The 16,925-nt window shown below is 52.2% G+C and overlaps 1 protein-coding gene across 1 annotated transcript; it reads right to left on the reverse strand.

Moving 5' to 3' along the window:
- Nucleotides 1–6,305: 6,305 nt before the first annotated feature.
- On the reverse strand, nucleotides 6,306–7,389 carry G0S2 (G0/G1 switch 2). Its single transcript, XM_075775911.1, has 2 exons — nucleotides 7,293–7,389; nucleotides 6,306–6,948 (listed from the first exon to the last, which is right to left on the reverse strand). Exon 2 carries the CDS (start codon nucleotides 6,900–6,902, stop codon nucleotides 6,597–6,599), a length of 306 nt encoding a protein of 101 aa, XP_075632026.1. The 5' UTR covers nucleotides 6,903–6,948; nucleotides 7,293–7,389; the 3' UTR covers nucleotides 6,306–6,596.
- Nucleotides 7,390–16,925: the final 9,536 nt, after the last annotated feature.

Genomic DNA, 16,925 nt, shown 5'->3' on the forward strand with positions numbered 1-16,925 from the left:
GCTGAGAAGCATCAAGTTTCACTTCGAGAACATTGGAGGCAGCCTAGTGCAGGTGGTTAAACACCGATTTGTATTCCCACTGGCACCGTACGCGGGCGCACGTGGAGATGCAGTCCGGGTCTGATCCCTCGCAGCGGGTCAGGCACCGGGGGAGCGACCGGGGGCTGCTGTGCTGCGGGGGACGTGCAGCAGGACACACAGCGAGGGTCCTGTGCTCCCCAGGGCATCGCCGCTCTGCGCCCCGAGGCAGCTGCCTGCCACCGGGATGCTGGGCAGTGGGGACCCAGCACGCATACCACCCCCGAACAGCTCCAAAAATGCTTTGCTGAGGCAGGGTTTATTTTTTCCATCTCTACCTACTCCTGTGAGCAGATGAGGGAGCGGGGGCTGAGCCGAATCTATCACCGGGGGTGCAACCACCCCAGTGCCGAGGGGCCGTTCAGGCACAGGGAGGTTTGCAATGAAATAGTGAATGTTGTTTTCAGCAGAGAAATAAGACCCCTGCCATGGGTCTTGCTTTGAGTTTTGCAAGAGCTTTGTTCTTACTTTTTAAGTGAACGTAGTCTGAGGAAGAACCACATAACATCCTCTAGCTCCCTGAGCCTAGGCGCCAGCAAATTCAATGCCGTCGATCTTACGCCATACGTATAGACTGTGCTCCAGCTTTGGTCTGGTGCTGGGATCTTCATCGCAGAACGCCAGTACCCGCCGTTGGCCCGTGGGATGGGGGCATGCTGCGGGACCCGCCGGTGCCCCTGGACTCGCCTCGCTAGAGCCTCTCAGCCGGGGAAAGATGCGTTGGCTGGGACGAGAGCCTCGTCGGCTGCACCGTGGTCTGATTTACATGGCACGGTGCCGTGGTTGTCCGTCTCGGACCCCTCCACCATAACCAGCCAGAAAGACTTATTTAAAGAAAATTTTTTTTTCCCTTATTGTAGCTTTAAAATAAAGATGGTTTAATTTAGCGACATGTGTAGTTGGGCAGTGGAGCTCTCTGACATTGCTTCTGCTTTATAGATTTTTTTTTTTTTTCCTTTTTCTGCCTTCCTACTTCACTCTTGGCTTTCTCTCTGATAAGAAGCGCTCAACACGCACTTGGTCAGATAACACCTGTACAGTCACTCTGCCTTTTCCTGCCCCCCTTTGCTTTGAACTTGGGCCATGATCATGGGGCAACCATTTCATTCCTTGGCTTGAAAAAAAATTGAACTAATTAACCTTACCTCAGCTGTGATCTTGTCCGTGTTGCCAGCAGGGAGAGAGGCTCTTTGCAGATGTTGTTGTTTATTACTGGTGTTAGGATACTGCTGTAAAGCAATAACTGTCAACCTTTGTGCACCATCTGTAAGCATGTGGGGAAGGTATCGTGCTCTTTGCTCCGCATCGGCACGGGGAGACATGGGGCTGGAGGCAGCCCGGTGGGTACGGAGCCAAACGCTGCGCTTGCCTGGCTGGTACCTTAATGAGAATTGTGGGTTGGTTTGGGGGTTTTGTGTGAAACAAGGTAGCCGATAAGAAAGGACTGAAACGCTGAATAGTTTGGACACAACTTAAACAAATTTTCCTTTCTAAAAAGTTTATGTGCCATTTAGGCTGTCCTGTGTGGAAATGAAGCGTGGGGGGTTGCTGGCGTGCTCCCCGGGAGGGCTGGGGGCTGCAGCGGCAGCAGGAGCTGCTGGATCCGGCCGCTCTCTGCTGCCCGCGTGGGTTTGGTCTTGGCCGTCTGTCACCCCTCAGGGTGCTGCTGCTCCTCACTCCCACTCGTAGCTTTTTCTGGGTTTGTTTTGCTGCGTGCAACTTAAGAACTTGTTTTTAACCTTTTCCTGAGGGCGGGGAGCGAGGGAAGGGAGAGGAGAGCAGGAAGAGGTGGCTGCAGAGAAGTGTTTGCTGATCGCAGGCCACGAGGACCTTTGCGCTTTCGCAGAGGGGAGCCCGGTGGCATGCCCAGCCCCGGCTCGGTGAGACGGAGCTGCAGGGGCAGAGGGGAGCAGCCCCTTGCTTCTGAAATGGCTTCCCTGAATTTTCCTGGATGTATCCCCCCGCTGCGCATCGCTTCTGTATCGCTCGTCCGATCGAAGCCGTGGTTTTCAAGGGGTGATGCTCGGCACTGTGCTAACCGCTCTGCGCGGGGAAGGTTCTTCATTTAGCGTTGCCTGGAGCTCGCTGGAAGGAACGAAGATGTGAAAGAAGCTTGTGCAGACAACCAACTGGCAGAGCAGTGAGGGGAGCTGCTGGAGAGCCCCTGCCGTGCCCGCAGCCCGGTGCTACCTGGAGGGAGCGTGTCCCAGGGGCAGGGCTGGGGCTGGGGCAGGCTCATGCATGCGGCTCAGGGACTCAGAAGCACTTGTCAGGGATTGGGATATCACTTCCTGGGTTTTTTTTCCTCTTTTGAGTGATATTTGGCTTTTTTCAACCTATTATCAAATATTTGTTAAATGCAGCGGATTTTCCTTTTTTCCCCCCACCCCTCTTGTTTTCCTCTATCACGTAGATATTAAAACATTATTTCTCATACCCAGCTCTTCCAGCACACTTCACCATGAACACAGATCTAATCCCTTTCTTCACTAGTAGGCATATCGCCGTTATAAAGGGTTGCCCTCGGTTATGCTCACATTAGGCTGACGTGCACGTAAACACGATGCTGTTGAGCTGTGACAGACGTGTGTGTGTGTGTTTCGGTACGGCTGCATGCCACCTCGCCGTGGCTCCTGGACACGGCCCCGCGGGCAGCACCGACTTCCTGCAAACGCCATCGCTGTCACGGCTGCATCGCTCCTGAAAAATGCACTCTCAGGTCTCAAGGGAGACTTGAGATGATTGTAGGACTGGGTTTGGTTTGATATGATAATTCTACTCACTGCTGGTTTAGAGAAAATACTGTGATGTTCAAACCATGTCTAAGCACTAATTTACTTTTTTTTTCCTGCATGACCAAATCAGGAATTGCTGCCTTGATATTTGATTGTTGGTAGTGTGGCTGCTTTAAGTCTTGGCCGCTATCCATGTTCCCAGTGCCCTTGGTGTTGGGTGGCAGAGGCTGATATGCTTATCTGGGTCCCTAATTTTAGCCTGGCAGCTCTTGAAACATCCAGAGCCCAAACCGCAAATAGGGAGCGAGGGCTCGGTAAAGACATTTGGCTCATGCCCTTGGCCTGCGAGGGAGGGCTGCTGGGTTTTAGGTGGCCTTCATATGATGAAAGCCTGGACAATGGCTCCAAGCTGAAATAAGATCTTGGAGGAGGTGTTGCAGGAAGGGTACAGACAAATACTCACCAGATCTCATGCTAGCTGCAATTTTTGTGAGGATTTAATGCGCCAGGAAAACGTCACATTCACAGGTAAAAGTAAACTGGGTGCAGACAAGTCTTAAGAGAAGGAGAAGAACAGAAATCCTCGTGATGCTTGGCAATCTAACTCACACCTTGGACAACGTGAGGCTTCTCCTCAAGAGCTTGTTCCTCAGGACTTTGGTGTAACTCGGTCTTAAATGCTCCATATGCTTCTGCACTGTAGCTTGTCTGAGGTGTCCTTACGAGTACTGACTGTACATCTTATTCCATCTGGTTGCTCTCTGCTATATCCCGGTACTTATAAATAAAATTCCTCTTTGCAATTCACACATGGGCTGTTGGAACGACTCTGCCGTGCTCCATTGCCGGTGCGTGCGGATGTTGTTTGCTGGTCGTATGGGGTTGTGTTTGTGGCAGTTGTGTTGGCCAGGGTTTTCTGCAGTTTGTCTGCTGTTGAAATACAGACGTGAGGGGGCTGAGGAGATGGGGTTGGGGAAGAGGCTGGTTTGGAGAGTCATGCCGTGGTTTAAAATCAGGGAAGTTTGCTGGAGCCTTTTAATCTACTGTTTCTGGCAAGCTTGTCATTCATCATAGTTAAAGTGATGCTAAATGGATTACTTAGCCTCCGTGCCCATGAATTTATCATTGTGCAGTTTAAATAAGACCTTATATGGTCATTGTGATAAAATCAGCCATTAATACGTGTCTCATTCACCACTCTGTAGAGAGCCGGTCCTGGCTGCATCAGTGCAATCCACTGTGGAAACAGCAATGCGTAGGCTTGACCTCCTCAGGCTGACCTTTTGGGGTAATATGCAGGAGGTAACGACCTCTGAGCCTGCAGTACGTCAGGAGGCAGGAGATTGTCTTCTGCAGGGCGTGATTTTACCGAGTTGGCTCCAGAACTGCCGGCGCGGTGCGTGGTTTAGCTGTCTAATCCCGTTAGCGGTCTTAGGAGGAGCTATTTTGATTGTTCCACAAACCTCTTTGCTTTAAGCTCATAAACCCCGTGACTGGATAACGGGAGAGGAGGTGTGGGCAGCAGGGTGCCGGCACGATGCGAGGAGGCCACGTACATGGTGTGAAGACGAACCTGAGGTCCAAACCCAGACGCGGTGGAGGCCAGCCTGGATGGGCTCACCTGGAGCTCCCTGGTCACCCCTGGACTCACAAGCTGGGCTGCTTGAGACCAGCTTTATCTCCTCATTTTTTTTTTTTTAAATTTTCCCTTTCCCATCGGGCAGGATGAGACACCTACAACTTGTAGAGAAGGGCTAATCTTGGGAACCAACGTGTGATTGACAGAGTTTGCAGCGGCCTTGGACAAAGATGTGATTCTCATCTCAATTTAGTCCATTTATCAACTGCTGCAGCGGCGATGCCTCTCAGTTACGATGTGCGAGAGCTCGGACCCCGCAATGCTTTCGTGCCTGATGCAGCCACGGACATTCGGATCCCTGGTTTACCCACGTGCCAAGTGTACCGCAGGGAATTCCAGGTCAGCCTTCCTCTCGCCGAACCCGTGCTGCAAACATCAAACCTGTTTAAAGACAGAATTGGGGAGGATGGCGGGGGTGTAGTCAGCCAGTGGCTTTCTTCAGGCCTGAATTCTCCTTTCGGGTCTGCCCGTGAAATTTCCATTGCTATCAATGAGGTGTTGGGCTGTTCAACCTTGCCAGAGACCAAAGGTTTCATTACGGACTAAACGAAGTATTTCTAAAGGCCTTTATTAATTGGACTCTGCTCTTTTCCCCATGAGGAAAAGGTACTTTACACTTGATTCAAAGCTTGAACAGAGTTTTTGTGCAGACTCTGTAGGATTCCTCCTCCACAATGTGCTGCTGGGGTTGGGTTTGGTTTTTGGTTTTTTTTTTTTTGACAGAAATAATTGTCAACAAAATGAACTGCATGGTTATGTATTATGAAATGTAAGGGTGAACTTCAGTTATGTTTTTAGATTTTTGGATTCTGGTATTAACTTGTGCAGCTCTGGAAGGAGCTATGCATTTGGCACTGGTGTCAGGCAGCGCTTTTTCATTTTCCATAATCTCCTGCTGTTTGTATCAATTGTTTTACTTTTAGCTAGATAGTGGCGTATCACTGGTACATCTCCCAGTTTCTGTGCAGCGTGTGTATCCTGCTCCTACCTCTGCCCTGCTGGCTGTATCTTTGCCATCGAGCAGATAAAGAAGGATTTTCCGCCCCAGTCATGACTGGCAGGGACTATTTCTCATCCCTCCCTGCTGTAGCATGGTCAGGATCTTTCAGCTCTGGCTGTCTGGAGGGTTTATTTGACTGACATGCCATAGTCCCGAATGCATCAGATTCTCACTAAGCCCAGGAAAGATTTTTAAATGGGTGAAACTCCTCTAATGAGTCTGGCAGTGCCCTGGGTACAGCCTTGTTATTGCACGCTCCAGGCTGACGGTGCTGTCGTGTCTATGCTTCAGTTTTCCCATCTATGACACCCCTGTAATACCAGAAGCTAATATTATTTTGCACAATTAGGCATCTGTGGCACGTTTGTGAAGGATTCTAGTAAAGGTGAAAGATTTTTTTTTTTTTTTAGCTGTGCAGCAGCTTGTTAGAGGATTGCTGGGGGATGGTCCGTTGGGTTTGTGTGGTTTTTTTGAAGCAGTTCTGGGCATGCATGGCCATGGCAGAGATACAAATCTGTGCCGTTAAACCCAGATAACCCCAGGGAAGTACAACCCCCCCTCCAACTCGGGGCATGTGTCTGTCTGTCAGCCCTGTGAGATAAATGCCATGTCTCCCCGCCCCCCCCCCCCCCCCCCCCCCCCCAGTTGGCCCATTTTGGAAGGGAGCAGCTGCGGAGGTACGGGAACACCACCCCCTCCATCCCCGGGGCCTTTATTGGAGGGTGCAGCCACCACTCCCAACTGTTCTCTGGGTGCCCCCAGCTACCCCTCAAAGAGCCAGAGGCACAAATAAAACCTATTTGCAAATCAGTAAGAGAAGGCTTTGAAAACAGATGCAGCTAGAGAGCATTGGTACCATATAAAATATTTATTGATTTTGCAAAATGTTGTAAAATGCATCTGTAATAAAAATAAGAAACCATGCTGTGCATCTTGCACACTTTTTATACCAACAAAAGGTATTTTTTCCCCACTGCTGCACAGCAGCAAATATAACCGTTCGCTTCTTTCAAGTCTTGCACTTGCGGTCTCCTCCTTCAGCCAACTCTTCTTTCTTCTTGCTGGAACCACCACCGGGTACGACAGGACAGCAGAGTCTCTTGTGCTTGGTTGCTCAGCAGGCACCTCTCCGGCCGCGGGGCTCTTAGGAGGCGTGCTGTCTGGTCACCAGGGCCCTCTGCGTCACCGCCGGCTGCTTGCTCTTTTCCAAGATCAAATCCTCCTGTTTCTGAGGAAGCGTTTGCTCTTGTGTCGGGGCCTGTTTCTTCTCCTCCTCCTCCTCTAGTCTCCCTTCAGAGGTGAAAGGGCTGCACACTGTCTCCACCAGACCGATGACCACACCAAAGAAAGCCAGCACGCTGCCCAGCATGTACAGCTTGAGCATTTTCCTGTTGGGCTTCTGGCTGAGCATTTCTTTGGCAAAGGGGATCAGCTCATGCATGGTTTCCATTTTTAACTTTTTTTTTTTTCCCCAGCAGATCTGGAAGATGTCAGTTCTACAAGAGAAGAGAGAGGGACACATTAGTTAAATCCAGCAGCTTTTTCCTGTAGCGGTCAGAGCCCTCCAGGCAGTCCAAGCTCACCGCAGACATCCCGGCCCTGCTTTAAGCGGGGATTTTTGATTTTTTGCTAGAGGCTGGGCTGCGGGAAAACACATCCACCCCATCGCCCCGGTGTCCGGGCAGCTGCCTGGCAGAGCAAACCCTTCACAGCCAGAGCCGGGCTGCAAGCAAAGCGGGGGGAATCCAGCCAGGCCCCCCCCAAGGCAGGCCCCCCGCGTTTTGCACTGCACCCCACCGCATCCCCTTGCACCCCATCGCATCCCATCGCACCCCCTTACCCAGAGGCGGCTGCTGCTGCTGCGGGGCAGGGGAGGGGGCGGTGAGCGCTGCGGGCTCGGCTGGGCTCGGCTCGGCTCGGCTCGGCTCGGCTCGGCAGCTGCTGCCCGCCGCCCGCCGCTGCCGCCTTATATCGCCGCCGGGGCGGGCGGGGCCGGGCGGGGGGGGCCGGGCCGGGGCGGGCAGGATGCCCCGAGCACGCCGCGAGCACGAGCCGCCCCCTCCGGCCGCCTTGGCAGCACTTGCCCTTAATCCGGCCAGGCTAAAATAATCCTTTTTTTTTTTTTTTTTTTTTTTTTTTCCTTCCCCCTTCTACAAAACTTGTTAGTCGTCCGTGTCCCGTCCCCCCCCGTCCCCCCCCCCCAAAAAAAAAAATTTCCTGAAGTCTAGTTTCAGAGCCAGAAATCTCCTGTATGACTTGCAGCTTTGTGGCTGCTTCTGTAAGAAACATATTTAATATATTAGTAGGAGTTTTACTGAGCTAGTACTTGGGAGTGATGGTGACGCTCTGTGTCCATAGCTCGTAAAATATTGCGGTGTTTGGATCTAGGGCTTGGATTTGTGCAAAGTCCAGATCAGCAAAAACGGATGGTTTCACCTTGCTGCCTTCTCTTGTAGCGAACTGGATAAAAAATGCCTTGGTGGAGCATAACAAAGTGTTACCCAGGGCAAGGTGCCAAGATGTTCGTTATAGGTGGGTCAGGGGAACCGTTAGAAAGTGGATAGATGCAGAGCGTGACAGCACCCTGATTTCTTGGAAATAAGAGAATAACTGGAAATTCCTAAATTAGTGAAAGTCACAGGCAACCTGTTAAGACCCTGGTTTTTTTCACTTTTCCTGCACTTGATGCTGAAACTCTGTAACACCCCGTTGTAAGTGTCCTTGTGATTCACTAAAGGACAGCGTATTTCCTTTTTGGGGAAAAAACAGAAGGCAGCATTGTCACACTTCTTCCCTGGCTTGCTGCCGAAGAAAGAGCGTTGCATCAATAACATACAGCAGATTACATCATCTGCTTCCACCGATGGCTCCATCAGCGCATGTATACTGCTCTGGCTGGAAGAACCATATACATTTCCGTGGCTACAGACCTTAGAGAAGTTGGTAAAGCCACAAGAAGCTGTCGGGATTTACAGCTCCTGATTTCTCAGAGCAGATGATGGTGTCTGGACAAATTTCTCACCTGATCCTTATGGCTGAGATGATGGGAATTGCTCTGCCAGGGCAGTATATAGAAATTACAATACAGTGTGAGTTCATGCGATAGCAGCGCGTTTGAGGAGCTGTCGGTGTATGTGGAAAGAGGTAAAGCTCAGAGCGAGCCTTCACGAAAGATGCTCTAAAGGAGGCTGCTGCCTCCCCAGGCTGAATCCCCTGGAGGGGCACCCAGGGGTGTTCGTAAACCCCGGTGAGGTGCAGCCCGAAGGGTGGGTGGAGAGCCCCCAAAGCAAGCTGGAGCTGAAAGGGGCTTGCCCTCAAACAGGGAAGGGGAAAAAGGGAGGTTCTTTTACTCCCTGCCCCAGCTCGTGGAAAGGAAGGATGGTAGCACAGGGAACGGGGGTTTGATGCCCCTGAGCTGGGTTTTGCCTCGACCCGCGCAGGAAAAACCTCTCTGTGGCGTGATTAACTTGTGGTGTGAATGTGTGCGGTGTTTTCCCTTCCTGCCCCTGCGGCGTCACTGGTGCCGCGGCTAGCACCTCTGCGTGCGTGGCACAGCCGAGGCCGAGCACCGGTTTCGTCTCCGAGTGTGGGAAAGGGGCAGAAGAGAGCTCTGAGAAAAGTGGGAACTGCTGGACGGTGTGTTAGTTAGCTGGGTCCCTTTTTTCTTTTGTTGGAGGATTTAAACACCTTCCCTTCTGAAAAACTGCCCTGCGAGGTGATTCTGCCTAAATTCTGCCCTAAAATCACTAAACTGGCTCATAAGGGTTGGACTAGGTGACCTTTAAGGTCCCTTCTAACCCAGACCATTCTCTGATTCCATAATTAAACCCAGCCTAAAACCTGCCTTGTGTTGGGGTTGCAATTCCAAACTCTCGTTTGCAATTCTCTGGGCGAGGGCTGTGCTATCTTCCACCCTCCTCTCCTGCCCTCCCGGGGCTGCAGGCATCCGTGTCCCGCACGCTGCTCAGCTCCCTGACCTCAGCAGTGTGGGCACTGGCCGGCCCGCCCTGCGAAGGGACGTGATGCTTGAATTTGTTGGTGGTTTTGTGTTTTGTGTGGGTTGTTTTCCCCCCCCTTCCTTGTTGAGCTCTGCCGTGGGCATGTGTGGAGCAGTGAGTCACTCCCAGCTCCTCACATCCCGCACGTCGCAGGGAGACTGGAGGCTCTCCCCGCCGCCACCCCTCCTGCCCCCCGCAGCACCCACGCTGGGCGGGAGGGCGTTCACAGCAAGCAGAGAGCTCCAAGGAAACTCTGCCGGTGAAAACTTGGGGGTTTTTTTTTTTTTTGCAAGTTTTGAATGTGCTTAGGAAACCGCATTGCAAGACTGGCTGTAAAAGTTGCTAAAGACTTGTCTATCCTTCTCAGTGTCTGGGGTTTTTTTTCTTTAAATAAAAGGTCCTTATCTTCTCTGCCAACTTGGCAGCAAAGGTTGCAGCTGATTCCTACATTCAAACTATTTTTTTCCTCTTCTGCAATGCTTTGAAAAATGACCATTACCGAAAAGATAGCTGGAGGAGACAGCAATTAGACAGGGAAAGTTCAAGGTTACCGTACCTCCAGCCAGGGCTGGCTGCACGGTGAGGCTACCAGCCCTTGGAGGTGTAAGATGTGCTCTCCTTCCAGCCCCGGGGAGCGCTGGCTGGTGTAAGCTCTTCAGGCCCTGCACAAACACCAGAAAGCAGCGTGTCTGGGCAGTACGCAATCCTAGAAACAAAGGTCAGCGTGAAGTGTTGGAATCGTGACATTTTGCCTAAAAAAAAAAAAGTTTTGGGTGTTTTTTGTGGTTGGTTTGTTTGTTGGTGTTTTTTTTTTTTGAGGCATGATTTTCTTTGCCTCCTAAACCTTATATTTGAAAGTCTCTTTTTCAACCTGAGGGCTAGGAAGGGTACTTTTTATTTGTGAGATAAAGATGGAGATGTCCATGCAGTCCCAAAGTACTAAGAGCTGGAGCTGTGAGGAGAGCACAGAGCTCAGAATAATTTGGAGGGTTAACCAAGCAGCTGATAATCATCTGTGGCAAATGCTTCTTACAGCAGCACTCAGATTGTGTTGATTTAATTAAATAATATTTAATTCCATTTTGTTTAAATTTGAGTAACAAAGTCTGTGCAAGCTTGTTGTGTGGACATTTAAATTGGATTAAAAGTGGATAAAAGGATTAATGATTAACACTAAATTAGACTAATTTTAGCTGTTTCTAATCTTATTTAGGAGAGTCTGCACAAGGAGGTTGTCAGGTTTAATTGCAGCTTTGATTAAACCAGGCTTTATGGCTGGGAGAACTGCATGAGTTTAACGTCATCTGGAAGAAGAGCTCTGCCTGAATTTGCAAAGCGGCGTAAACACCTCAGGCTTAACCTAAATATTGCCGGCGGGGGGAAGGCCGAGATGTGTGACCGCTCAGAGTGGCTCAGGGAGACGATGCTCCACGGCCCGGCTCCGCTCCCCGGCTTTGCACGTGCTGAGCTCGGCCGATGCCCGGTGCGTCGTGCCGGAGCCACCAGCTCGGGTAAAGCTCTTTTGAAATTGCTTTGGAGGCTGCAGGCAAAGCCGTGCTGCAACCGCTGCTGCTCTGGGGCAGCTCTGCCCGCAGGAGCCCGGATTTAACTCTCCTGCTGGCGCGGCTCGCTTTGCATGGGGGATGACCTTGGCGATGCTCTCCGGAATGGGAGCACCGGGAGCGAGAGCTCTGCCCTTGCTGTGGGTGGACGTGCTCGAGGAGAGGAGCGGTGAGCGTTTCCAGCTCTGCAGAAGGGCTGGAGAGGGCTTGGCCCCCGGGGCTGGTGAGCCGCGGGGCTCGCAGGTGGCTCGGCTCCGGTTTCAGCTGTGTCCCTTGGCCGGCGCGCGGCTCCGTGCTGGTGGTGGGGCCACGGGCAGCTGCCCGTCCCGGCAGGGGCATGGCAGGGGCTGAGCACGCCGCGGGTGCGTGCTGGCAGCTCGGGGCCGGGGGGGGGAGAGCTGCAGCGAGAGGGGCTGGGAGGTGCCGGAATGGAAATGACCGTGGCGTAAGGACAGGCTCCTGCTGCCAGACCATCCCTGATAAAGCTCCGAGAAATCTTTGGGACGCTTGGTCTGCTCGGGCGCAAGTGTGCTGTAGGCGTTGTCCCCCTAAAACACTTGAGTAAAATAGGGATATAAAAAGAAAAGGAAACCCCAAAGCCCAGCAAGCCACATTAAGGGCCTGTCCCTATTTAAGATGAATAAAATGATAAAACTTTGGGTTCGTTACCCCGGCAGCCTCTGCCATACTGAAGCGCTGCGTGCCCACTTGGTGCGGGTGCGGCAGACCCTTCCCACGGCTGCGGTGGGCACAGAGGGAAGACGGGTAAACCTGGCGCGTGAGATGGCCGCGTGGCTCGGCCGTGGTGACCCTCTGTGACGTGTGCTCTGCTGTGGCACGAGGAGCGATAGCTGCCTCCCGGAGAGGAGGAGGTTGCAGAGGAGCAGCCATGGGGACTTTGGTGCTTAGCGTTAGAGGTCCCTTCCCACCAGCCCGGGCTGTGGCTCTGGGTTTGGCAGAGTCAAAACCGCGAGCTGACCTCCACCTCTTGGTGACATTTCCCCAGATGTGGCAGAGCATCATCTCAATAGGTCTCGGCAGGAGCGCTGCTGCGGTGGAAAGATGTATTGCCTCACCTTCCACATGTCCGTGCACAGGGTCGGGTGCTGCTGGACTTTGTCCATCGCAAGCGTGAGCTCCACGGCGCCGTCTGGGGCGCAGGGCCATGCTCCCCTGCTCCAGCCAGCCGTGCCGCCTGGGGAGGGGAGCAAAGATGGGGCAAAACGCTTGTATTTTACCCTGGCAGGATCAAAATCCATGCACAGCGTGTCCCTTGTTTCAATTCCAACAGCTGGGGGGAGGAACAAGCTGGTAACCAGGAGCAGAAAATAGTGTGACCTTCATTTCAGTCACCACTTGTGGTATCAGGGAGGTTATGTGGCTTGAAGAGGGCTCCTCAATACCCCATTAAACTTTCTGCCGTTGATGGTTACAGGTGGAGGCAGGGTTGCTGTGCTGAGGGGCTCACTGGCCAGCAGCAGCGGGAACACCGAGACCCCCTCCCTGTTCCATCACCGTAGCCTGGAAAAGCCGAAATTCTCCAGACAGCACCTGGACGCTTTCCTAATGGAATATTTTCTCCTTTAGAAAATGGGGACATGACAAAAATAAAGATGTTCCCCTGCAAAGATAATTTTATCAAAGCTCCCCGTGGAAAGCAGGCAGGCTTCCCAGCCTGCTGACCCTGCCAGCTTTGCTGCCCGTATCGGGAGGGCTGTGCCGCGGGACGTGGGCAGCCACGGACTGTCTGGCTCCGCAGAGTCCTGTGCCGACCCTGTGTGTGTGTCTGGGTACGTGAAACTCTGCTGGATGTGGAAAGGAGCTAGTGGGGAAAACAGGAAAAGTCTGACTTAAGGGCAAATACCGACAGCCTTTGCACTGGCTGTAGATTAAACTAAAGCGTCGCTCCTGAAGGGAGCTAGTCCCACCTTTAGTGGGATTTGGGGCAATTGCTGTGCAGGGATCAGCTGCCCTCTGGCATTCGGCCGGTTGCAGGCAGTACGTAGCAGGTCCGGCACTGCTGTGCCAGGGAGCACCGGCCACCTCCGAGGCAGCACAGAGCCGGCATCCCTGGCCGCCTGCACTGGCACCGGCACAGTCAGCAGGGTAAGGCTGAGTCAGGGGGGCACTGCCTCTGGAGCCAGCTCCCAGGGAATTGGGAACCTTCCCAAGTTTCCCTCTCCCTGTGCATCTCCAGTGCTTCCAGCTCCTCCGGGTCTTGTACCACCTTCCAGGTTTTTGCCACAAACGTTTGCATGCGCCTGACAAGACACGCGCTGGCTGGACCTGGCCTAAGGATGGAGAGCGTTTGGGGTTTCATCCCAGCCCTGGGCAGGCAGGGGCTGGAGGGGACTGGGGCTCCGGAGTCTGCCCTCCCCTGTGCCAAGATCCCACTTGGCATCACTAAGCAAATAAGCCCTCTGCCTTATTTTTCCATTTGTAATAGCAGCTGCCCATATAACAAACATGCTTTCAGGAATTGTGTTTCAGACATTTATTAATCCTTCAATGAAAAATGCAGCAGCAGCGTTAAGTATTGTTTAATGTTGATATGCTCAAGCTATAAAATTATACTCAATTAGCATCCTTTTTCCTTGATGGAGGTTTTAGCTTTCAAGAGATTAAGTGTTCTTGCATGCAGTGCTCTGCCCCTTGATTACTTTTGTGTTCCTCTGACCTCCAGGGAGAGAAGCTACAAACTAATCGAACATGATCATTCCAGACTGGTCAGTGCTGAGTAACTGGTATCACTCCTCAACAACCAAAACAAAAGCTCCTGAACTCAGATGGTGTCCTTGGAAAATCTCCCAAAGGAGTAAAGTACTCGTGTGCCTTTAATCTGAACAGAAAGCAAATGTCATATCAGAGGAAGTAAAACAAAGCCAGTCATGCAGGAGTCATCATTCTTTTCAGCTTTGGCTGCCACTGCCTGAGCGTTCGTTACCGAGTTCACGCTGGGTGCAGCACCCGGGGAGCTGCCGGAGGATCAGGAACCCGTGGTGCCTCCCTCCCACTCCGTCACCGGCTCATTACGCTCCGTCGCCGACATCGGAGCCTAGGGAAAGTGCGGGGAATCCGACCGCACGTAGCAGCGGGGCTCTGGCTGCCTGTCCAGCTGAGGACCCTAATTGTAAAAGCAGAGGCTTGGCAGGTATTAGCCATGGCAGAATGTGAGTTTGTGACACTGAGTGACACGTGTCCCCAGCTGGCAGGGCTGTTCTGCACTTTCCCTCGTTTTTAGAGGGACATTAGCTTTTAAACAGCTGGCTGTGATGCGTTTCAGTGCTGTGACCTCTTTCCACCTGAAACTTAAAAACAGCCAAGCAGCATCTTTCTTGGTAGCTGCCAGTGTGGAAGGGACTTCAGCCCACCGCTGGCACGAAGATCTTCTGATGCCAGCCCGTTGCCATGGGTACAGGATCGCACGATGTGGACCTTTTCTGCCTCTGATGAGCACCTCTGGGATAGGATGGAGAAGCTGCTTAGTGGATCACACACTTGCACTGCAGAGCAGGAGCTCACATCATTATCCTGCCCACGTGGATGTCACCGGGTGTGAAGAGACAGGGACTTCGTGATGGCGCAGTGGGGAGCGGGAGCTCCTCAGGGCCTGGTTGCACATCTCGTTCTGGAGAAGATGCTTCCAGCAGAGTAGTGTCCCCTAACATCATGTTAGGGCAGGGTACGTTCCATGACTCAAAGCATAATTTCCTGCAGGAACTAGTTTTATTTGTTTTCCAGGGAATGTCTTACCCAGCCCTCTGAGGTTCGTGGGCTCTGACACAGCTCGCACAGGTTGGTGCAGCTGTAGGCTAAACTGAAAAGGCACCGGAAGTCCTGAAAGCATCTTTCTAGTCCCTCTCAATGATCATGGAGGATTGCTCCAACATTTGTATTTTATTTTTTGTAGTGCATTTTTACCATTACATCTCCTCTGTATTTAGCTGGCCCTGCTGTCTCGATGTGTCTCAATCTGGAACCCATCTTCGCTCCCTGGTACTCAGTAAAACGCTGTCATCTGCGCGTGGTAAAGTGGGCAGAGTACAGCCTGGAGCAGCGTTGGAGCCCAAGTCTCCTGGGTCCCATCAGGGGCACAGGGCTGTCTCTGGGATCCCCTGTGCCGAGCCGTGATGTCCCTGAGCACCCAGCTGGTTACAGCTGCCTTTTTCTTTCTTGCTTTTATTGACTTGCAGTAGATATTCTGTAAATGAGGCTGTTCCTTGCTTTTGTTCTTGTTTGAACTTGCAGAGCCTGAAATTCCAGGTGATGGTTTACCTTGCTGGGGGCAGGCTGGAGGAGGAAAGGATGGATCCAAGGTATTTTGGGTAACTCATTGGAACAGCTTGTCGTTGAGGTAGCATTTTCCAGGACTTCCCTTGTTTGCATGGCAGAATTGCAATGTCCCGTGCTTGACGGTAACTTGGGGTGGGGCATCACCATTTCAGAGCCTTAGTAATGCCCGGTCTTGCAGGCTCTGGCAGGATCGATATGTAGCATTTACAGTCTTTCCAAGAGCAGCTTCAGCCTCCCGGTTTGACTACCAGCGCTTTTGGCTTTCAACCAGGCTGAGCAGGCACCCAGCAATGGACCTTTAGGAAAGACTTGCAAGAGTGCCCCATCCAGCATTACCAGCAGCCTTGCAGAAACCCACATCGGTCAGACCTTCCTCTCCTTTGCCTTCTCCAGCATCATCACTCCACCAGAAGAGGAAGTTTGAGAGTTGGATGCGATTTCTCGCAGGTGGTTAGCACTTTGCTGCACGGCGTTAGGCTGTTGGTGGGTTTGACTGCGCGGGGGGCCGCTGACGCCCTGCGTGCACGAACGGTGTCGGCAGCTCGTGGCACATCTCATCTCTCGTTTTGTCCATAAAACGTTCCAGTGTTTCTTCCCGCTTCCTTTTTGCTGCCAGCTGAGATGGGAAGGAGGTATCTTCGCTGCAGGAGGAGGAATGCGGTGTTACCACATTGCCGAGCCGTAACAGCGTACGGGCAGGCACACCCAGCGCTGCGGGCACACCTCAGCGAGGCGGAAGCTGAGCCAACGTTTCACATACTGTAGCCTTAGGGACAATATTTTTTTTTTTCCAGCTCTGTGTGTACTTTTCCTCTGAGCTCCTGATCCTCAGCTTGCACGCGCCTGTGTCGCTCGGCGTGGGGACGGGGAGGTAGGTAGCACACGCAGCAAAGCAACAGGAGCGAAGATCTGGAGTTGGTTGATGTGGTCTGCTGAGCACCCCTTCCCATCAGCAGGGCAGAGGATGTGATTTTGGGGTTGTTTCAGTAAAGTACACGGAAAAGGCTTGATGTAAGTTTTTGTGATGATGAAAAACTGCGTTTTAGCTGAAACGCAGCATGCGAGCAGTGCCCGGGAGTGCTGTGTGTGGGGCGGGGGGTGGTGCTGTGGCGCAAGGTGCTGAGCTGCACTCTCAGCTGCAGTCACTGAACAGTTGCAGTTTAAGCAGATTTGTTAAAACTTTGTCACTTTGCTAGCACAGGAAAAAAAACAACCAACAAATCACTTACAACGCTGTTTCCATTAATACTAATGTAAAGCAGCAGTGACCACTGAAAAGTGTCAAGTGCAAGAGAGCTCTGAAGCAGGGGAGAAGGGCTCTGAAGCAGGGGAGAAGGGCTCTGAAGCAGGGGAGAAGGGCTCCTCATCACCTGGGTGTGCAGCTGGGGGTTCGGGTCTTCCACACACTCCTGGGCTGATATTAGAAACCATCCTGGTGTGACAGAGTCCTTTTGGAAATCTCAGCACTTTTCTAGGTATCCAGACAAGAATTACGTTTCTCAAAAAAATTGATGAGACTCTGACTTTTTTTCCACAGCTGGTGAGTTCCCAAGCCTATGTTTTGTAGATAATCCTCAAATCATCTGATATAATTTTGTGTCTTGAGGATTTCCAGTACTG

Source organism: Balearica regulorum, chromosome 25 (genome assembly GCF_011004875.1).
Source record: "Balearica regulorum gibbericeps isolate bBalReg1 chromosome 25, bBalReg1.pri, whole genome shotgun sequence".
In the NCBI taxonomy this organism is placed as follows: domain Eukaryota; kingdom Metazoa; phylum Chordata; class Aves; order Gruiformes; family Gruidae; genus Balearica; species Balearica regulorum.